A 20,514-nucleotide genomic window follows, 5' to 3' on the forward strand; every position below is an offset into this window, starting at 1 on the left:
TTCCTCCTCCAATAGACCTAGCAAGACCAATATGAATAGCTCTACCTAAAGGCAGAGTTATGTAAATTCAATTTATAGGCCTTGAATAGCTTCCCCAATACTGGCCTTTGAAAAGCTCTACACTGATATTTTTAAGAAACTAGCAGCACACTTCACCTTGGAAAAGTAATACTATAAAGACACTGCCATTAGTGATTTTATGTACTTCTACATACCCTTCTTGAATTTGAAATAATGGATAAGTTCAGGTAATAATTTTTGTTCTCTTTCAAATTTTATGACTAAAATATTGAGTTGTGTTTTATGACCTACATTTATTATATTCTGTAGAGTCAGCCAGCAGCTTTAGGCAAAGAATACCTTTGCAGTCAGAAATAAGACTTGGGGAAGAAATCAGAGGTTTAAAATGGGTAATCATATATTCTGGAAGCAGAGGAATTTTCCAAAGATTTTGAAAAACAACCAAATATTGCATACTGTGTAATATATGAGCAATAATTTTCCAACTCTCTATACAGTTTCTTTTTCTTTTGTGGCCAGGATAATTATCTATTCATGTATGGGCCAGGATTGTTGCTATAAAACTTAATTTGTTCCAGAGCAGTTTAGGTAGTTTTTTTGGAGGAAAAGTTTGTTTAACAAATTGCACACTGACAATGGTACGGAATTTTTAGTTATGAGGAATTCTGACAAGGTCGCAGGAATTATCCAGTCTCAGTTTTCAGTCTCAAGAGTCACATTGAAAGAATGAAATTTAAACACTGTAGATTTAAACATGGTAGATTCAAAAACAAGTAAGCCTACCTAATATTTGCATGACAGGACGAAACACTGAAACTTTGGATCTTTTTCTCTTTAAATTAGGTTCTTACTCTAATGGACCAGATAAAATCTGTTAATATAACTTGTTTCAAAACAATGAGAACATGGCTTCTATAGGAGAAAGAGATGGAAAGGACAGGGTTCTGACCTGGATTATGATCCTGTTGTGCTCCTAGTTTTCTAGAAGGTTCTAGACCTATCACAATACTTTGATAAGCTTTGCTTTATTTACCAATATGTGAAGCAAATATTTAACCTGGCGGTGATAAGATAGTATATTTATAAATAAAAGCATTTTAAAAATAATGTAAGTTATCATTTATTAGGGAAAAGCACAAGTCAGGCACACTGAGTTTTCACCCTAGTATTAACATCACAGGCTGCTGCTGCTTAGTCGCTTCAGTGGTGTCTGACTCTGTGAGACCCTATGGACTGTAGCCCACCAGGCTCCTCTGTCTATGGGATTCTCCAGGCAAAAGTCCTGGAGTGGGTTGCCATGCCCTCCTGCAGGGGATCTTTCTGACCCAGGGATCAAAGCTGGTTCTCCTGCATTGCAGGCAGATTATTTACCATCTGAGCCACCAGGGAAGCTCACAGACTAGCTAGATTGTAAATTCGGTTTATTTTATGGCTTTTAATATCAGAGCCCACCTAAAAAATTTTCTGCACAGGGGCTGTCCTTAAGCAGTAGTTGTGGCTAAACAGATCTACTCTGTTTGAGCACTCACTGGCTATTATTGACAGTGGTGACTAAAATCTGGTTAAAGTATCTCAAAAATTATGCAGTATGTCATAAATTACATTACTAAGGCTTCTGAGAAATAATTTACTTTTTTAGAATTTAGGTCAAGAGCAAAAGCAAAATTATCAGTTATGCATAAACTCAATTTTCTTTCCCTTCAAGAACTTAGAATAAATGTGCTATGGATTTTCTCTGAAGAGGTTTGTAGTTATTATGTTTGTTTTATTTGTTTTTTTACATAGGGAATCTTATTGGCCTTTAAAATGCAACTTAGCAATGTAACTGATGTATTTTTTGCCACCAATAAAACCAATACATATGACAAAATGAATGCATACTCATTTCAGCCTCTAAGATTTGTTTTTAAATTATTCTGTTTGCAGCCAGGAGAAAAACATGAGATCATTTCTTTCCCTCTGCCAAAGACAAGATGACTTCCCCAACCCACGTAGGCAGTTGAGCGCTAAGTCTATCACCGTAGCATGCTCGAGTCTCCGGACTAGTGCCCTGCCACCTGTGGGGATGCGCTAGGACACGAGATGGGGCAAGACTCAGTAGGCAAGGCATCTCTGGTTTACAATAAAACTGTGGTCATTTAGCTACGTGTGCCTGCCGCATCTGCCCACTGGACAGGGAAAGAAGGAAAGGTGCTCTGTGGAGAGTACACGGTTGTTCCCACTCACTCTCTCCCACTTCATACACTGTATTCCTCTCCCCACGTGCTTTCCAAGTGCAGGATCACAGATACCCTTCCACGCGCGCGCACACACACACACCGTCTCTCTCCCAGACGCCAACCGGGACTCGCCTCTCGCTCACCCCAACCTCCCTGCGGCTGGCTCCACGGCCTCTCCCCATCACCCGCACTCCACGTGGGCGTAACCCGGCGCCAGGCGGCCAGGCTGCCCAAGGAGCCCTTCGCCCGACCAGGAGCTCGAGGGAGGGCGCGGCCCAGGGGTCGGACGGACAAAGCGGGCGTCCAATCGAGCCCGGTACTGCCTCCCCGAAGGGAGGGAACGGCGGCTCTGACCGGCCCAATGAGCGGGGAGCCCGAGTGGGACTTCCTCCCGGAATCCCGTTGGCCAAAATAGCGGGGCCGTGGGTGACACGTAAGTTGGGTGGGAGGCGGCGGCCGCCGAGGTTCGGCAGTCCCGTCAGTGACACCGGCCCGCGGTACCCCCCCAAACTCGGCCGGGATAGCCGGTCGCCCACCCAGCTACTCACCCCCGCGAGCCGCGCGCCGAGAGGCTGCCTGGAGTCCTGCTCCCTTTGTTGGGGCCGCACCCCCTCCTTTTGGTGGCCACAGTCGCGCAGTGGGAGCCACCGCGAGGGGGCGGGGAGCGGCCGGGGCGGGACTCCGAGCGCCGCCGGGGGCAGCCGGGCCAAAAAGTGGGCAGGAGGGAGAGAGGCAGGCGGCGTCTGGGGACCGGCGCGAGGACAGACCGCCGGAAAGTATGCGGAGGGCCCCCTCCCGGGCCCGGGCACTCGCGGAGACTCAGCCTCGCAAAAGTTTGGCGGCGGCGGCGGCCACCTCGGCGGCGTCGATGGCTGCGCGCCCCGCGGCGCGCGGGGGCTGAGCGGGCGCCACTTCCCCTCCGGCCCGGCTTTTGTGTCTCGCGTCTCCTCCTCATGCTGCGTTCGGCCACCTCCTTCGGCGGCTGCTGTTGAGGCGCTTGCTTGGGCCGAGGGGAGGAAGGCACGGCGGCGGCGCGGACGGCCGCGGCGCGGGGCCCAGGCGGGACTATGGGAAACGGGATGTGCTCCCGAAAGCAGAAGCGGATCTTCCAGACGCTGCTGCTGCTAACCGTGGTGTTCGGCTTTCTCTATGGCGCGATGCTCTACTACGAGCTGCAGACGCAGCTGCGGAAAGCCGAGGCGGTGGCGCTCAAGTACCAGCAGCACCAGGAGTCCCTTTCCGCCCAGTTACAAGGTACGGTTAACGGGATGCGCGCGGCCAGTGGCCAAGTTTGCCCCGCGCCTCCCGCCCTGGCTGGAAAAGTGGCTTTGGCGAGCCGTTGGCCCTGCGGGCGCTGCCACCTCTGACCTTCAGGGACAGCAGAGGCAGCCCCTCCGGGCCTCCGGATCCCGGAGTGTCAGAGGAGATGACACCTCTTCACCGTCCGGCTTCCTCCGGCGGTTACATTTGAAATTGGCAGCACAACCCATGTCCCACTGGGCGATGGGATGGGCGGGTGCACGCTGAGTCTCTTACCCCAGCACTTGTCATTTGTCAAAAGTCCCAGCAGCCATCTAGGCAGACAGACCAGGATCCCTGCCTCCGCTCTGCAGCGCATCCGGAGGAGCTTGGTTTTCTGGTTTCTAGGTATTTGCTTTTCAGCTGACTTTGTCAGTAGCCTAAGAAATGGGCAGTTTGGCCGAGACTTCTCAAACTCTGCTGTTTTTCCCCCAAGGAAATTAAGCCTGACCCAGTGGTCCGAACTAATGCCCTAGTTGAATGTAGCCTACACTTGCTAGTATCTTATTTCTGCTAACTCGGTAGTGTGACTTTAGAGATGTTCAATGTGTTGGGGAAAGTCCACACTACTGTTCAACATCCTGCAGGTATGTTTTTGGAAAAAATTTTTTAAAAAGGTTGAATTGTTTTCCTAATTAACTTTTAGTTTATCCCAGAAGGGGGGTGGTTGGGTGTAGGTGTGTGTGTGTGTCTGTGTGTGTGTGTTACAGTTAGCCTTGAGAAGCTCAAGAGGAGAAACCTGGTTTTTCACTTCGCCAAATACACAGCAAGCACAATGTGAGCAAGACCTGCAGAATGACTTAAGCTCCTATACTTCTATTTTAGAATCCTATTTAATGTAAATTTCAGGCACATAAAAGATGCGCGACTGCAAATTCAGAACCAGGTGGCCTTGTTAAGAGCAGCGTCATCCTGTACATATTTTTTGAAAGCTTTTTCTTGTACTCTTGGTTGGTTTTCAGCACTCATGCAGCCCTCTCCCTAACCAGAACAAGTAATAATAGTAAAGGGCTGTGAGTAGTGAAATGTTGACAGTCTGTGCTGATAATGCAAATAGAGCTTATTTCACATCACTAGGAAGATACAAGCTGCATGGCTGGTTTCTGTCACTGTGTATTTATACAAATATAAAACAGATGTCTTTTCAGGACTTAGCTATTTTGAATGTTCTCTCTAGTTAAAAAAAAAAATAAGAAAATGATCCACAGCTGATTCTTGGTCTTATTTGTTTTTCCCAGTTTAGAAGTAAAGGAAGTATTTTTAGCTTACTGAAGCTGTGTCACCACAGGCAATGAAAATATGTGAGCTGAGTTTATTTCAAAACGAAAATCTGTTTTGATTCAGCCTTAGGTTAAAAAGTTTTTTCTGTAAAATGTGTTGAAATTTACCCATGAGTTACTGTTGGTTTGCACAGTAAGGATATTTATTTATTTACTTAGAAGACACTAGTGCTTTCCTGGTGAAGTTCAGTGCAGTTAGACCTAGGGAAGTATTTGCCATTTAGGAGTACACTGGCAGGACTGCGTTTTCACACTTGTGATAGGAAGGGTGGATGGTGGATGGTAGAAGGTTGGTGCCTTGTTCTTTTAGTTCAGGAGACTCGAGAGCAGGTGCTGTCAATAGTTCACCAAAACACCCTCAGCACTGCACAGTGTCTGACCCTGAGGGAGGGTCAATGTATTTATTTATTCACTCAACAAACAAAAATTAACTGTGGTAAGAAAACTAGTTCCAAGCACTTTTGTTTGCTTTCTTAGATTTCATTTCCCTGTCTGCTTTTTTGAAAAAGCCCAAGTAACAACAGTGAAATATTTAACCCAAGCACCACATTTGCCTTAATTCCCAGCAGTGATATCATTGACTGAGGAGGTCCCAATATCTGAGTCGTAGCCTTTATTTGCAGTATTCTATTTAGAAGATCAGGCTCAGTGTCTTTTCTCCTTTTATTTGTGGGGAAGAGGGGTAGTACTTGGTATCCAAGACCATTATAGTGCATAGCAGTTGCTTTGCTGCAGGAGATGGAAAAAAAAAATGTTGTAGCCAGTTTGAATGAGTGACCTTACAGTCCATTTCTTAATTTACCCTTTTGGTATTTCCTTTTGAATTGTGGTGCTGCAGCAATTCAATATGATTGTGTGTGAAGAATTATTTCCCACTCAGATTACAGTTTCTTCTTCTGTAGTTTTTCTTTTTTCACACTTCTATTCTGTGGCATTTTATTTTTAATTTCACATCTGCAGGCCATTTAATGAAGATTCTTTGATGGCAGGCAGCTTTTCTTCCCTTTTCCAATGACAGATGACATTTTACTTGGCAGTGCTATGTATGACCAGCATAGATTTGTTTTTAGGACATTAGACTTGTTTAGCTATGTGAGATCTCTTGACCTGGTTTGGATTAAAATCAGTTAATTATGAGTGGCAAAAAAAAAAAAAAAAAGAATGCTGGTTGAAAAACTTTTAGTTTGGCCATGTAATCTGAAGGTGTCATTTGTTAAATGAACATATTTGGGTCATCTTCAGTTTAATAATGGGTTGTGCACTAGACATTATTCTAGAAGTAGGTTAAGTCTAACTCCCAGTGCATTTTGGAGTCAAACAGTCTCATAAGTAGGAAATGGTGGGGGTGATGTGGTGAAAGTTCAAGACTTAGCAATGCCCCCTCCACTAAAAACAAATGTCTGTGTCTGCCAGCCTAGCCTCTCTGTCTTCTACCCATAATATTCCTTAATTATATTGAGGAGAAGAGCAGAGGTTACCTCTGGTGGCAGAGGCAGTAGTAACAACCTTTGATTAGCTCAGTGTTTAGGTAACTTAAAAATAAAGAAAAAAACACTTTTCGGGCCACCCACCATTTTCTGTCTATAAGGCGTATCTGAGCTTTGACTGCCCATTAGAATCACCTGGGCAGCTCCCGGGCCTATTAAGTCACAATCTGTGGGGGTGGAAACCTACTGGCAATCTCCCCAGGTGATTGCAGTGCGCAGCCAAGGTTGAGAACCACAGCTCTGTAGTCTTGAGACTGAGCTGATTCACACATTGACTTCACTGGCTTGGCTGAAAAGACATTTGACTTTTTTTTTCTTTTAACCCAAGCATGTGATTCAAATTCTAGCCCTGCAACTTTTTGTGTGATCTTGGGCCTCATTTTTCTTATTTATATAATGGAGATTAGAATGGCCTATTTCATAAAATACTATAAGGATAAAATAATTAATACCTATGAAGCTTCTGGGCTTCCCTGGTGGCTCAGTGGTAAAGAATCCATCTGCCAACACAGATCCCTGGGTCACATAGATCCCTCAGAGGCAGAAAAGGCAACCCACTCCAGGATCCTTGCCTGGGAAATCCCATGGACCAAGGAGCCTGGGGTCTACAGTCCATAGAGTTACAAAAGAGTCAGACACGACTTAGCAACTAAACAACAGCAAATGAAGCTTCTAGCACATACCTAGCACATAGTAGGTACTGTTCATTCACGATTAGTTTTTGTTATCATTATGGTTTCTGTTCAAGAGATTTGACCTCTTTTTCTTCCCACGGTTGCCATGGGTAAAATTTTGAAATTCACAGAATTTGTTTTTATAATTAGCTCCTTTTTTGTACCTAAATGCACATCAAAGAAAATAGGTAGACTGGCGTAAATCCAAGTACTTTACTCTGGAGAAGGGACCCTCCCTGATAATTTAAAGTTAGAATTCAAGTCTGGTTACTAATTAACTGTATATTATGTCAGATTAGGAGAGGGAGTGATAGCCAGAGATAGGAGTAACCTTGTGCAATAAGATCTGGGAGAGGGATGTGTTGCTGCTAAGTCGCTTCAGTCATGTCCGACTCTGTGCGACCCCAGAGACGGCAGTCCACCAGGCTGCCCCGTCCCTGGGATTCTCCAGGCAAGAACACTGGAGTGGGTTGCCATTTCCTTCTCCAATGCAGGAAAGTGAAAAGTGAAAGGGAAGTCGCTCAGTCGTGTCCGACTCTTAGCGACCCCATGGACTGCAGCCCACCAGGCTCCTCCATCCATGGGATTTTCCAGGCAAGAGTACCGGAGTGGGATGCCATTGCCTTCTCCGGGGAGAGGGATGAACTATGTAAAAAAAAAATTTTTTTAAGTAGGGTCAAACAGTCGCTAGTTCTTAAAACACTGTATTACATTATTGCAGTGCTCTTGGTCTTCCCAGTGATGACCAGAAACCATCAAGAAAAGGTTCATATGTTGTCTTCTATTCAGATCAGTGTGTGACAGTTATTTAAAATAAACAGGTTTGGTGCTTAAGGCTGACATGGTTATTTAAGTTAGTTGCCCTTTGAATGGTGTTCCCCTGAGACACGGGATGACCCATTTACCTGAGCATGAAAGCATACTGTTTCTGGCTACTTTTTTTTGACCTCCCCTGAATCTGCTTTAAAGAATAAAAAAGTGTCCTTCAGCTAAGGGCCAGATTTTTTGTGTGTGTTGGTTCTTCTTTCTGTTGTTCTTTCATCTCCAGTGCCAGGTGCTTGGCATGATAGGTGCTCAATAAATAGTAGGTCTATACCTATGTGGTATTGGCTCTCTGCTGATGAATATGCTTATATAAGGTGGGCAGTGAAATGTAGTGGATGTGGGCTGAGGAGTCAGAGTGCTTGGATTTGATGTCTTGCTATATTTTTCTTTTTTTAATCAGCTGGTGATCTTGGATTCACCTTCCCAGGTGGCAGCACACTGTTAAAGAATCTGCCTGCCAGTGCAGGAGATGCAGGAGACGTGGGTCCCATCCCTCAGTCAGGAAGATCCCCTGGAGTAGGAAATGGCAACCCACTCCAGTATTCTTGCCTGGGAAATCCCATGGACAGAGCAGTCTTGTGGGCTATAGTCTATGGGGTCGCAAAAGAGACACAACTTGACGACTAAACAGCAAACAGATATTGTCTATTAAATGGACATTTTCACTGAAGTACATACATCTTGCAGTTAAAAGGTGAAATTTATCAGGCTGTTTTTGTTTAATTCTGTTCTATTTAAAAAATGGAATAGAAATGACAACTTTTTAAGTTCAGTCAGTTTTATTTGTATATAAAATCCTGCCTTAAAATTCATTCCCTGAATAAAAGATAAAACTTTGGAAAATATGACTCAATTAAGACTTCTGTTGAATATATGTGACATGTACGGATATGTTTGGTTCTGCACATTATACCTGCCTTGGTCATCCCTGTAATGGAACTCGCCAATATTGGTTGACTAGGGAAGAGAATCGCCCATTATCTGTGAGCCTTTGTTTTGCTGTAACTTTTTATTTTGTATTGGGGTAAAGCTAATGCCTAGTGTGCTGCAGTCCGTGGGGTGGCAAAGTCAGACATGACTGAGTGAACAACAACAGCGAAGCATCTGATTAACAATGTTTTGACAGCTTCAGGTGAACAGCAAAGGGCCTCAGCCACACATACGCATGTATCACTCTCCCTTAAATTCCCCTCCTGTCCAGGCTTCCAGGTAACATCGAGCAGAGTTCCATGTGCTATACCGTAGGTCCTTGTTGATTATCCATTTTAAATACAGCACTGTGTACACGACCTTTGGAAACTCCCTATCTCTTCCCCACCATTCCTTCCCCCCACAACCCCATGCACCACCGGCAGCAGTAAGTTTGTTCTCTGTCTGTGAGTCTCTTTCTATTTTATAAGTAAGTTCATTTGTATCGTTTCTTTTTAGATTCCATGTATAAGGGGTGAGTGAGCCTTTTAAGTCTCAAGTATGTTGTACAGTTGACTACATCCACATAGATTGGAAACCTTACCTTGAGCTTTTAAAATTCCTTTTGCCTCACCAAGAGCGTGGACATAAGACTAGGTTTTAGAGACTTAAGGAATGGGTGAATTGGGAGTTTGAGAATGAAGACTGAAGCTGAGAGTACCAAAGTGCAGAGAGGATTTGAGAGGAACCAGAAGATGGAAGAGAGAAAGAGAGGGAAGGGGACTAACATCAGTTGATGACATTTCAGAACATTGGAGAAGATTCCTGCCCACACCTCCATGTCCTAAAAAGAAAAGAATAGGGAATAGTGAAGGGGGTGTGGGTTTGGCATCAGATATTGTTTGAATACAACTCCGGTGTTTACCAATGGAGTGATCTTGAGCACACAGGTAACCTCTGTTCACACAGGTGAACTTTGGTTTCTTCATAGTGCCCTGAGGTTAGCAATGTCTATTTTGCACACTTGCATGGACTAGAAATAATACATTGAATGTGACTGGCATGAATCCCAGCGTGTGTTACTATGACATTTACTAGGAAACCAGGACTTGCTGTTATAGTATTAGCATTGGCTGCTTTTCATTTCATTTGCCCACCGTATTACATCTGGAAGGTAACAGTTATTAGCTGTGGTCTAATGGCTCTTTTTGGAGCCATATGCTCAACTTGGCTGAAACTTTTATTTGATTTAAGACGCTCTCACTCTGTCTTTTGTACCGTTTTGACCCTTTTTTGGTAAGAAAGGACCTGAGAATGCTGTACATGGTAGCAACTAAGTGTTGCTGTTTTTCATTTTGACAACTCAGTGTTCTTATTTTATCACTGAGGACAAAATGTTTTTGCTACTCTTGCCAGTCAGTGGTTTGTGGGTTTTGTAGCTTTGTTTGGAAGTGAAAGTTATGCATAATATAACTGTACTTTAAAATAAAAATGGCCAACTGTATTTTGTCTTTCAAGCCATTAAAGCGAATTTATTTTGACAGAAATTTGGAAATTTCCCCGAAAAAATTAAATTATGTGAAGTACGTACCATTTCTTTCTCCCACATTCAGGGGCTGTGCTAAACATGATACTTGCATTTTCTCACTAGCACTGAACCAAGCACTGTGGTGTGAAGGAGCAATCTGAGGCTCAGAGGGTTAATTAACTTTCCAGCATCAAGGTCGAATCTAATGAATCTGAATTTGGAACCCTAATGTGACTTTGTAGCCTGGGTTCTTTCCACAGTACTACATTGCCCTCAAAATTACTTTAGTGTCTCATGGTGATATTAATGGTTTGGAGAAAGTGGGTTAGGTGGGTCGTGTGAGGATTTAAGATAAAATTTAGAATCAGAAGTAACAAGTCTGATTATTTGATACAGCATCTCCAGAGTATAGGGCATTTGGTGCAGTTACAGAGCGTGATTTTAGTTGATTCTTGAGTTGATTTTAGGTGGTCTGCACATGCTGCTTGAAATAACATAGAATCACATGAGAAATGGCTGTTTTTTTGAATTCCCTTTCAGTGTTTTCTTGACAAATCAAGGAGCAACTCTCAGTTTGATTCTAGAAGCTCTCGTTGATATAGCTGCTCATTTGTTTTTCTTAAAGAGAGCAGACTTCAGGCAACCAAACAGCCTAATAGCTAGACTTTAATAATCATTTTCTTGTTTTAGTGCATTTAAATTTTACAATTACTGCCCATTGATGCCATGTAAGTCAGATTTTTCATTTACAAGGTAGTAATGTAAAGTTTCCCTTATAGAAGTTTATTATAGGGGAAAAAGTGAACATTTGGCATCTCATAGTACCTGTACAGGTTTTGCATGCATGAAATAATGATAATTATTTCCTAAATAATAATTATTCCTAAATAATATTTAGGAATAGATCAAATCACTTTGTGATACCGACACTGAATTTTACAGTTAAGAAAACAGTTTGGAAGAGGAAGAGTCACTAAGTATGTGTCTCAGGCTGAGCCCAGAGTCCACATACACTGACTTCCAGAGCCACATAGCATTCCTCCAGGGCTGCACCCTGCAGCCCCTGGAGACCAGCAGCACCCTCATTGCAGTTTGAGCTGAAATGGGTGTTGCTATTTTTAAACAATGCTCTGTAGTTCTGAATGGCACACTTGTGTTCTTTGTTTTTATTGGCTTATGGGTGCTTTTCCAGAGGACATGCCAGCCATTGCCCTACGCTAATAAGCCTCACTAAATAGACTCATAGCCTGGAGGGATGCAGGCATGAAATAAATTGCTTGTTATAATAGTGTGACATTTTAAAAAATATTGGTTTAGCTATTTTTCATATATAAAATGTCATAATATGATAGGTAATGAATAGAAAGATGTGCTGTCACTCTGAAGGATGAGGCATTTAGAACATTTGAATGACACCATTTCCTTTCCTTTGAGAATAAGTGAATTTAAGAAAAATATATTATCATTTTAGGAGAGTCAAACATTTCATTTCCTATTTCACATTTCATTTAAAGCCTCTTTTTTAAGTGGAATGTTTAAAAAAACAAAAAATCTACAACTCAAGCTATGTAAGAGAACTTTGACATTGCTTATATGCTCTAGACAATAGTTGCTGCTGCTGCTGCTACTAATTCACTTCAGTCGTGTCCAACTCTGTGCGAGCCCATAGACAGCAGCCCACCAGGCTCCCGCGTCCCTGGGATTCTCCAGGCAAGAACACTGGAGCGGGTTGCCATTTCCTTCTCCAATGCATGAAAGTGAAAAGTGAAAGTGAAGTCGCTCAGTCGTGTCTGACTCCTAGCGACCCCATGGACTGCAGCCCACCAGGCTCCTCTGTCCATGGGATTTTCCAGGCAAGAGTACTGGAGTGGGTTGCCATTGCCTTCTCTGAGACAATAGCTATGATACTATAAAATATTCCAAATATAGATTAAAAATGGGAAGTTGATAAATTGGTTATTTAGTTTGATTAGTGTAGAACAGTTTATTAAGCTTTACGTTAGTGAGATTTAGTATTATAAATCTATACTTCCTATGTCATTGACCTCTCAACCTCATAACAAATATTTAGAGGAGATTTTAAAAAGGATTTTATATCCTTTATAGAGATTTTTTTTTCTGAAAAACATGTTAAATGGTACTGATGTCAAACATCACTTTTATTAGAAAATGAAAAAAAAAAATCCTCCTTATAGGTAAGTGTCAGCTCAAAATCCAGAAGTCATCTTATCTGGGTGTGGGTACGACTCCTTGGAAATAGTTCCTCAAATATAACTTCTCAAGTTTAGTTCCTCTTCATTGATGGATCTGTGAAACTAAACCTCAACTCAAGCAACATACAACAGTGGGGCAGGCATAAGATACCTACATCTTCTTATTCAAAAAAAGCACAAAGTACGAGGTATGTAGGAGTTGCTGGTCCATGTAAATTCTGAAATCCAGTTAGGCAGATGTTCTTCAACTAGGTTCAGGCCTGGGAATAATCCTTCATGGTTCTTGATTCTCCCCTGTGGAGTATTGAGTTATCCTTCCTATTCATGAAGGGGTGGTATGTGTTTACAGCTGAGTTTTCTCGGCCTGTTTCTTGCCTGTACAAAGTTGGGGATTGATGGTGTTTTTTCATTTAGGACCCTCTCCATTCCTTCCAGTCAAAACTGGCAGTGTTTCTTCTGATAAAATCCTCTCAAACTTTTGTGGGTCTCCCATGAAACCTCCCATGAGGTTTACTCTTGTTAGTCAAAAAGCACACCCATCTTAGAGATGATTCCTTCTCTACCTTGGGTTCCTGCAAAAACAAGGGAGAGACAGTGCCCTTTAACTTACCAAAACCCTGTTGAGAGAACGTGTGTTAGGTGAGCTGGATTAAGGAAACTCGCACCTCAGAGGACCTGTGAGTCACACCCTTAAAAGTTGTAGGAGGTCTTATAGCCTGATTGAATAATATTCTGACATGCCACATTTCCCAGGGCTTACCAAAAGGATTTCAGAAGCTACAACCTTGACCTCACTTCACACTTTTTTTCAGACAGTTCCCTAGAAATGATCTTTGGTTGGAAACGATTTCTTGATTTTAGCATTACTAAGAAGGCAATGGCACCCCACTCCAGTACTCTTGCCTGGAAAATTCCATGGATGGAGGAGCCTGGTGGGCTGCAGTCCATGGGGTGGCTAAGAGTCAGACATGACTGAGCGACTTCACTTTCACTTTTCACTTTCCTGCATTGGAGAAGGAAATGGCAACCCACTCCACTATTCTTGCCTGGAGAATCCCAGGGACAGCGGAGCCTGGTGGGCTGCCGTCTATGGGGTCGCACAGAATCGGACACAACTGAAGTGACTTAGCAGTAGAGAATCTTCAAAACCTTCAAGTCTTGTCTTTTTTTCGTTTAGTGATCCCTCCCCCAATTTATCTTCTCACAGGTTTCCCTAAACAGCAAGAAGAAACCAGGTAGCCTCTTCAGTACTTCGCTGGGAAATCTCCTCAGCTAAATCACACAGTTCATTTGGTGCTTTTAAAACATCTCATCTAACTGCACAAATCTGCAGGTCACGTAACTACATGTTCAGTGTCAGTATTGTTAAACCTTCTGCCACTACGTAATTTCTAGTTTCCAATAAGATTTTCTTCACTTTCATTCATGCCCTTATTAGAAATCTCTTCAAAGTCCGAAGTTCTGTTAACAGTGTGTTCGAGAGTTTACACTTTGACTCATGGTCTTCTTAGGCCCACTACACAGTTCCATAGCCACTACCACCATTTAGATTTCTGTCATGGCAGCACTCTGCTTCCAAAATCTGGATTAGTTATCCTGCTGAATAGCAAATTACCCCCAGACTGAGTTGATTTTGAACAACAAATACTATCACAGCTTTTGCTGGAAAGGACTTAGCTGAGTGATTCAAGATCTCTCAGGATGTTGGAGTCAAACTTCTGATCAGGGTTGTGTGTACTGTGCTGTGCTTAGTCACTCAGTCATGTCTGCCTCTTTATGATCCCTTGGACTGTAGCTCACCAATCTTCTCTGTCCATGGAATTCTCCAGACAAGAATACTGCAGTGGTTTGCCATGCCTAATTCAGGGTATCCTCCCAACCCAGGGATCAAACCCACGTCTTCCGCATTGTAGGCGGATTCTTTACCATCTGAGCCACCAGAGAATCAGGGTTGTAGTTATCCCAAAATTTGACCAGGACTGGAGAATCTGCCTCAGAATTCACTAATGTGGTTGCTGGCAGGCCTCAGAAGATCCAATTCTAGTCTTACTCTTCCAGGGCTTTCCATAGGAATTTCCATAGTTCCAACCTGGAGCTTTCAACAGAGTAGCTGGCTTCCCTCAGGGCAAGAGATCGAAGGGCAACAGCCAGGGAGAGAGTGTGTATGAACCCAAGGTGAGTATGAAAGTATTTTAATAACCTAATCTTGAAGGTATAAGATTTCCTTCACGACTTCCTGCCCTATTCTGTTCATTACTGTTGAGTCACCAAATTTAGCCTGTGCTCAAGGGTAAGAATAACAGAATGCAAGGATCATCTGGGGCCATCTTAGTAGCTGCCTCCCACAATGTAAGAATGTCGTTGTCATTGTTGGACATATCCTTACCAAAGTCATCTTTGAGTACTTGCTGTGTACCAGGTACTGTACTAAATTATATTCTTGGATTACCCAGTGTAATTGTAATTTTGTAAAAAATGCTTTACTGTATATTAAAATGTGATTTACCATTTAATTTGACATAGTAAAAAATGACATTTGAAATCATGGCACCTCAGAGGGAAATTATCTGGTCTTTAAACTATCTGACCAGGAAGAATTCAAATTAAAAGAGATTTCCAGGTAACTCTCTGAAGTATAAACCTAACTAGGAGCTGTTAGGGGAAATCTCAAAGTTGAATCCATCCTGTCCTTAGGGAGTTTCAAAATCCATTGACAATTTGTGAAAATTTCACATTTCTGCAAAAGACTGTATTTCATTGGTTAGTAGATAGGAATGCAGTAGAATGTGTTTGTCCATATGGTATTTTCACTTGCTTCTGAATGTGTTCCTTTTGACTTTATATAGCCTGCAGCCCTTGTGAAGACCTTATTATTTGATAGTCAGAAGATACATATTTTTAATGGAGTTCAACTGGTTTTATAAAGAGAGGTATCTTTGATTTAAAAAAAGAACATTAGTTGCATGAATAGTAATTTCAACTTGTTCATTCATTCCTATTTTGAAAGTCAAGTTTTATATATTATAATACATGAGATATTCTTTTGTGCTATTGATAAAATTAAAAAACAGAGCATATAGGCATATTATGAAAACATCATTAAATGTTATGAACAATTGAAATTTCAAATTCATACTGTGGCCTCACTCTTCCAAACATACTTTAGTAATTAAAGATGCTTGAGTTGAATATTTCTATTTTCCATTTTACTTCATTGTACTTTCCTAAACACATTTCTATAAGAGGTGGGATCATCAGGAAGTGGATAGAGAATACTTTGTCCAAATGTTTGAAGTCATGCTTCACTTAAAAATCAAGGGGAGCTTCCATTCTTGTAAGTGAGAAGTTGCCGTTCAGTATCTAGCAATCAGTGATGATCTTCCTGCCTCTACTGCTATCTGTGTGGGTACCAGTTTGCTGCCATGATCCTCACTGTTAGGCTAGGTTGCTGTGGGCCTCATGTCTTAGTGATACCCTCATAGATTGAAGTCCCTTGAGACATATGGTCTTCGTTCTGTGTCCGAACACATAGAAAATTCCCTATGTGTTCTATAGAGTACAGTGTAGTTCTTAGGGAGACTTAATGGTCTGCATGTTGTGTTTTTCTTATTTACCTTTTGCTACTCAGGTTGGTTAGGGTCCATATGGATTAAGCCAGAGGATGCTCTTTTCTGTTGATACCACCCAAGGAAACAGTAGCTACTAACCCAGTTAGCTAGAATGATGGTATTTATGAGTACATGTGAGGCCCTGTTTTTAGCCTCCAAGAAGTCTTCATCTGAGGGTCCAACAGTAGCAATACTTTGAGCAGAGGCTGAGCTTTTAAAGAAAGACTGCTTAGTTTTTAGGGTAGGCCTCCAGCTGGTCTCAAAACTGCTTCCTACCAGGCGACAACTCAGTCCTGAGACTATGTTGTGTGTCTTGTCTGTGACCCCCTCTTCCTCAAGGGTGGCGTTTTCAATTTAGGATCAGTGAGAGGTCCATGAACTTTCTGAAAATTTATGTCAATTTTGTATATGTGCCTTTTTCCAAGACAGAAGTCATAGCTTTTATCAGATCCTCAAAGCATCAGTGACCTGAAAAAGGTTAAGAACTACTGCTTTAGGGCAAATTCCTCCTTCTGAGGTTTTTTTAAGTCCATCGTGGAATTTTACCTCCTCTGGCTCTGCCTCATGAATCCTCTGGAAAGTGGCCCTGTTTGTAATGGGGTTGTCAATGCTGTTCCTCTAAAGCCCAAATCCCTACCACCCCCTTAAGTGTAAGAATCCTGATTAGAGATTTAAATGACATTTCATAAATTGCATTCCTACAATCTACTAGTAATTGCTTGTTGCTGTTTAGTCTTTACGTTGTGTCCAACTCTTTTTGTGACCCCAGGAACTGTACCCCATTAGGCTCCTCTGTCCATGGGATTTCCCAAGCAAGAATATTGGAGTAGGTTGCCATTTCCTTCTCCAGAGGATCTTCCCAACCCAGGGATCGAACCTGTGTCTTCTGCATTGGCAGGAAGATTCTTTACCACTGAGTCACCTGCAAAACCCATTAGTAATTGCTTAGTAAATAATAAAAGAATGTCTTGTTATCATGTGAGAAATTTAGGCTTTTCAGATTGCTTTATATTCATGATATTTAAAGCAATATGCAACAATTATTTTCATTTTAAATTTGGGGAAACAGAAATCACACAGCAAGACAGTGACACACTTGGGATTAATGCTCAAATTACTTGAATCCTAATTCAAGGCTTTTACTAATCCTCAGTTTCCAAATCTACATCACCCTGGAACTCTTAATAAAAGGAGGTTTTGACAGTATCTATTCACAAAATAGAGTTTCTGACTTTGGCTCCTCAGAATTAAGAATAGCCCCAGATGGTGACTCAGCTTGACTTGAGAACTTGTCTCTTTGGGGCCCACCTGCCATCCCCCATCACTTCCCATCTCTGGGTCCACGGAAGGTGCTGCTGGCTGCTCATGCTCCCACTTCCTGCTCCACTCTGCAGCTTTCCACTTACTCAGTGGCATGTTTCCCTTGCTCCTTTCTGCATCACAAGTGCCCGGAGGATGGAGGCAGGCTCCATAGGATTGGATCCCAGGGTAATAAGAGTGATAGTCACCGTGGTGAACTTGGCTCCCCCACACTTCTCATCTCTCTCTGGCACATTGTCCTTGGTCCAAAATTAGGGGCTTAAACAGTCCCTTACCTTTGGATGGTTCTTTCTCAGACTCCTCTGCAACTTGGGGTATAGACGGGGGTAAACTAAAGGAGATCAGTCCTGGGTGTTCTTTGGAAGGACTGATGCTAAAGCTGAAACTCCAATACTTTGGCCACCTCATGCGAAGAGTTGACTCATTGGAAAAGACCCTGATGCTGGGAGGGATTGGGGGCAGGAGGAGAAGGGAACGACAGAGGATGAGATGGCTGGATGGCATCACCGACTCGATGTACATGAGTTTGGGTGAACTCCGGGAGTTGGTGATGGACAGGGAGGCCTGGCGTGCTGCAGTTCATGGGGTCTTAAAGAGTCAGACACGACTGAGTGAGTGAACTGAACTGAAGCCCACACCCAGATCCTGCTATGGAACTTTCACCACAGGCTCTGTACAGGGGGGCTTTGAAGTTCTCCGGTCAACTGGTTCTCCAGCTGTGTTTTTAGCTTCCAGATGTAGAAGCCAAATCACTCCTAAATAAGTCACAGATTGGAAAAGCAGGAAAGAATGCTTGTAGAAACCAGGTTGCAAAGAGAAACATATGGATATGTTTTGGTTTGGCCCACACAGTGCCCAGAAAAATTTCAAGGTAGTTGCCTACATGGAAAAAAGAAAGATATTTTATGTAAACATCTAGATTTCAGACTGTTTGAGAAGTCATAGGATCTCTTGACCCTGGTCTGTATTCTTGTGTGGCTTGCACTTTGAGTGGGGCATGCGGGCTTCAGTTGGCAAAATTTCCACTGGAATTCTTCCTCTCGAATAACTTATTTCGTTTATCAATGAAAAAGGCAAGCCTCAGAGAGATCAAATGACCTGACAACTGTGCCATCCTGTGTGGTAGCCACTGGTGCTGTGTGGAAAAAGCACTGAAAGTGTGTGACTGAGTGGAATTTCATATTTTAATTTATTTAAACTTAAAATTTAAAGCTGAAGCACTGTGAAATATTTTTCAGTTAAGCACAGCTTTATCGTTTTGGTGGTACTATATTTCGATTAACTCTTGGGTCATGTTAGATATTATTGAATTATTAGATATTAATAATTATTAATTATTAGATATTATTGCAATGCATGTATACTTTGTACTTTTTAAAATGTGGCTGCAGAACTCTAAAGATTGAAAATGTGGTTCATATGTATTTCTGTTGGATGGTGTTGACCTGACAGAGGTCACACAGCTTGTTGGTGGAAAATCTGGAATGTGTAAGCTAATACCCACGGTTCTAACCATATTTTTTCTTTATTATCAATACTTTATAAAGTGTTGCCCAAATTTTCTTCTAATTGTCAAAACCTTTTCATTGTACCAGACAATCTCACAAACTCCTCTAGGAGTTTATTTTTCCTCCTTCTTGCATGGCATATGTACAGAGGTGACTTTATGCAAATAAAAATTTAGCTTTGTGTGTTATAGTGGTCATATAATAAAGGTAATTTTAAAGATAATACAGTTAATGTTCATGATATATAAAGGCTAAAATTATTTTCTCATTTTAAGTGATACTGACCATTAGTTGTCTCTGAATTATTTAAGAAAATAATTTTTAACATATTCAAAATAACATTGTATTTTATTTTGTCACAAATGTATATTAGTCTAAAATTAGTTGCATATTGTATCTCATTGTATAACCAGCAACCTGATCAAAATGCAACACCACCAGCATCCCAGAGGTTTCCTTGAGCCCCTTGCAGTCATGAACTGTTCCTCACTCCCTAAGGATAATTGCTATGAATTGATTTTGCCTGTTTTTATATTTTACATCAATGAAATCAAACAAATGAATCAAACAGTTCTTTTTCTTAACATTGTGAGATTCATCCAAGCTATTACATGTAGTTATAGATTGTGCACTTCTTTTAGTATGCCATCTTATAAGTCTATCACAATTTATCCATTCTGTGATTGATAAGCATTTGAGTAATAGGTCTGCTGCTATGAATGCTCTAGTTCCTTTTGACTTTTTTTTTTTAAGAGTTAGTAACTACTTAATGTCCTCAATGACTATAGCTTAAAGTCTATTTTGAGTGCATTTGCCAAGTTGTTATTTTATTATTTCTCCTCTATTCAGATCAGATCAGTCGCTCAGTCGTGTCCAACTCTTTGCGACCCCGTGAATCTCAGCACGCCAGGCCTCCCTGTCCATCACCCAACTCCCAGAGTTCACCCAGACTCATGTCCGTCGAGTCAGTGATGCCATCCAGCCATCTCATCCTCTGTTGTCCCCTTCTCCTCCTGCCCCCAATCCCTCCCAGCATCAGTCTTTTCCAGTGAGTCAACTCTTTGCATGAGTTGGCCAAAGTACTGGAGTTTCAGCTTTAGCATCATTCCTTCCAAAGAAATCCCAGGGCTGATCTCCTTCAGAATGGACTGGTTGGATCTCCTTGCAGTCCAAGGGACTCTCAAGAGTCTTTTCCAACACCACAGTTCAAAAGCATCAATTCTTCGGTGCTCAGCCTTCTTCACAGTCCAACTCTCACATCCATACATGACCACAGGAAAAACCATAGCCTTGACTGTGTTAGTGCTAATTTAATATCCTTATGCATCCTATCTGTATGCACTGGACTATTACCACTACAAATTAAAAAATATGACCAAAAATAAAAGCAACTAAAACTTAACATTCAAAATGCAAGCATTGGTGTCATTGTTCAGCCAAGGATAAGGATAAGCTGCCTAGGGATCTGTCCAGATGTGAGCTGGCTTATCTTTTCTCTGTTCACCATCATTTCTGCTCTTCTGATACATTCTTTTTCCATTTGTACTGTGTAAAAGGGTCATTTTAAAGTAATTTATTTAAAAACATAAAATTACATCAGGCCCGATTCTTCCTTTTTGCTAA

General features: G+C 42.0%; 1 protein-coding gene across 4 annotated transcripts in view; it reads left to right on the forward strand.

The window, feature by feature from the left end:
* The first annotated feature begins 2,682 nt into the window (after nucleotides 1–2,682).
* Nucleotides 2,683–20,514, forward strand: part of GOLIM4 (golgi integral membrane protein 4) — an 84,410-nt gene continuing 66,578 nt past the window's right edge. For 2 of the 4 annotated variants that reach the window (XM_005908169.3, XM_005908170.3), the window contains exon 1: nucleotides 2,685–3,494. In XM_005908169.3, the coding sequence (XP_005908231.1) occupies nucleotides 3,308–3,494 (187 nt within the window). In that variant the 5' untranslated portion in view covers nucleotides 2,685–3,307. Of the gene's footprint in view, nucleotides 3,495–20,514 lie in introns of all 4 variants that reach the window. The other 2 variants (XM_005908172.3, XM_005908171.3) reach the window with 2 other exon arrangements.

The sequence above is a fragment of the Bos mutus genome, chromosome 1, assembly GCF_027580195.1.
Source record: "Bos mutus isolate GX-2022 chromosome 1, NWIPB_WYAK_1.1, whole genome shotgun sequence".
NCBI lineage: Eukaryota > Metazoa > Chordata > Mammalia > Artiodactyla > Bovidae > Bos > Bos mutus.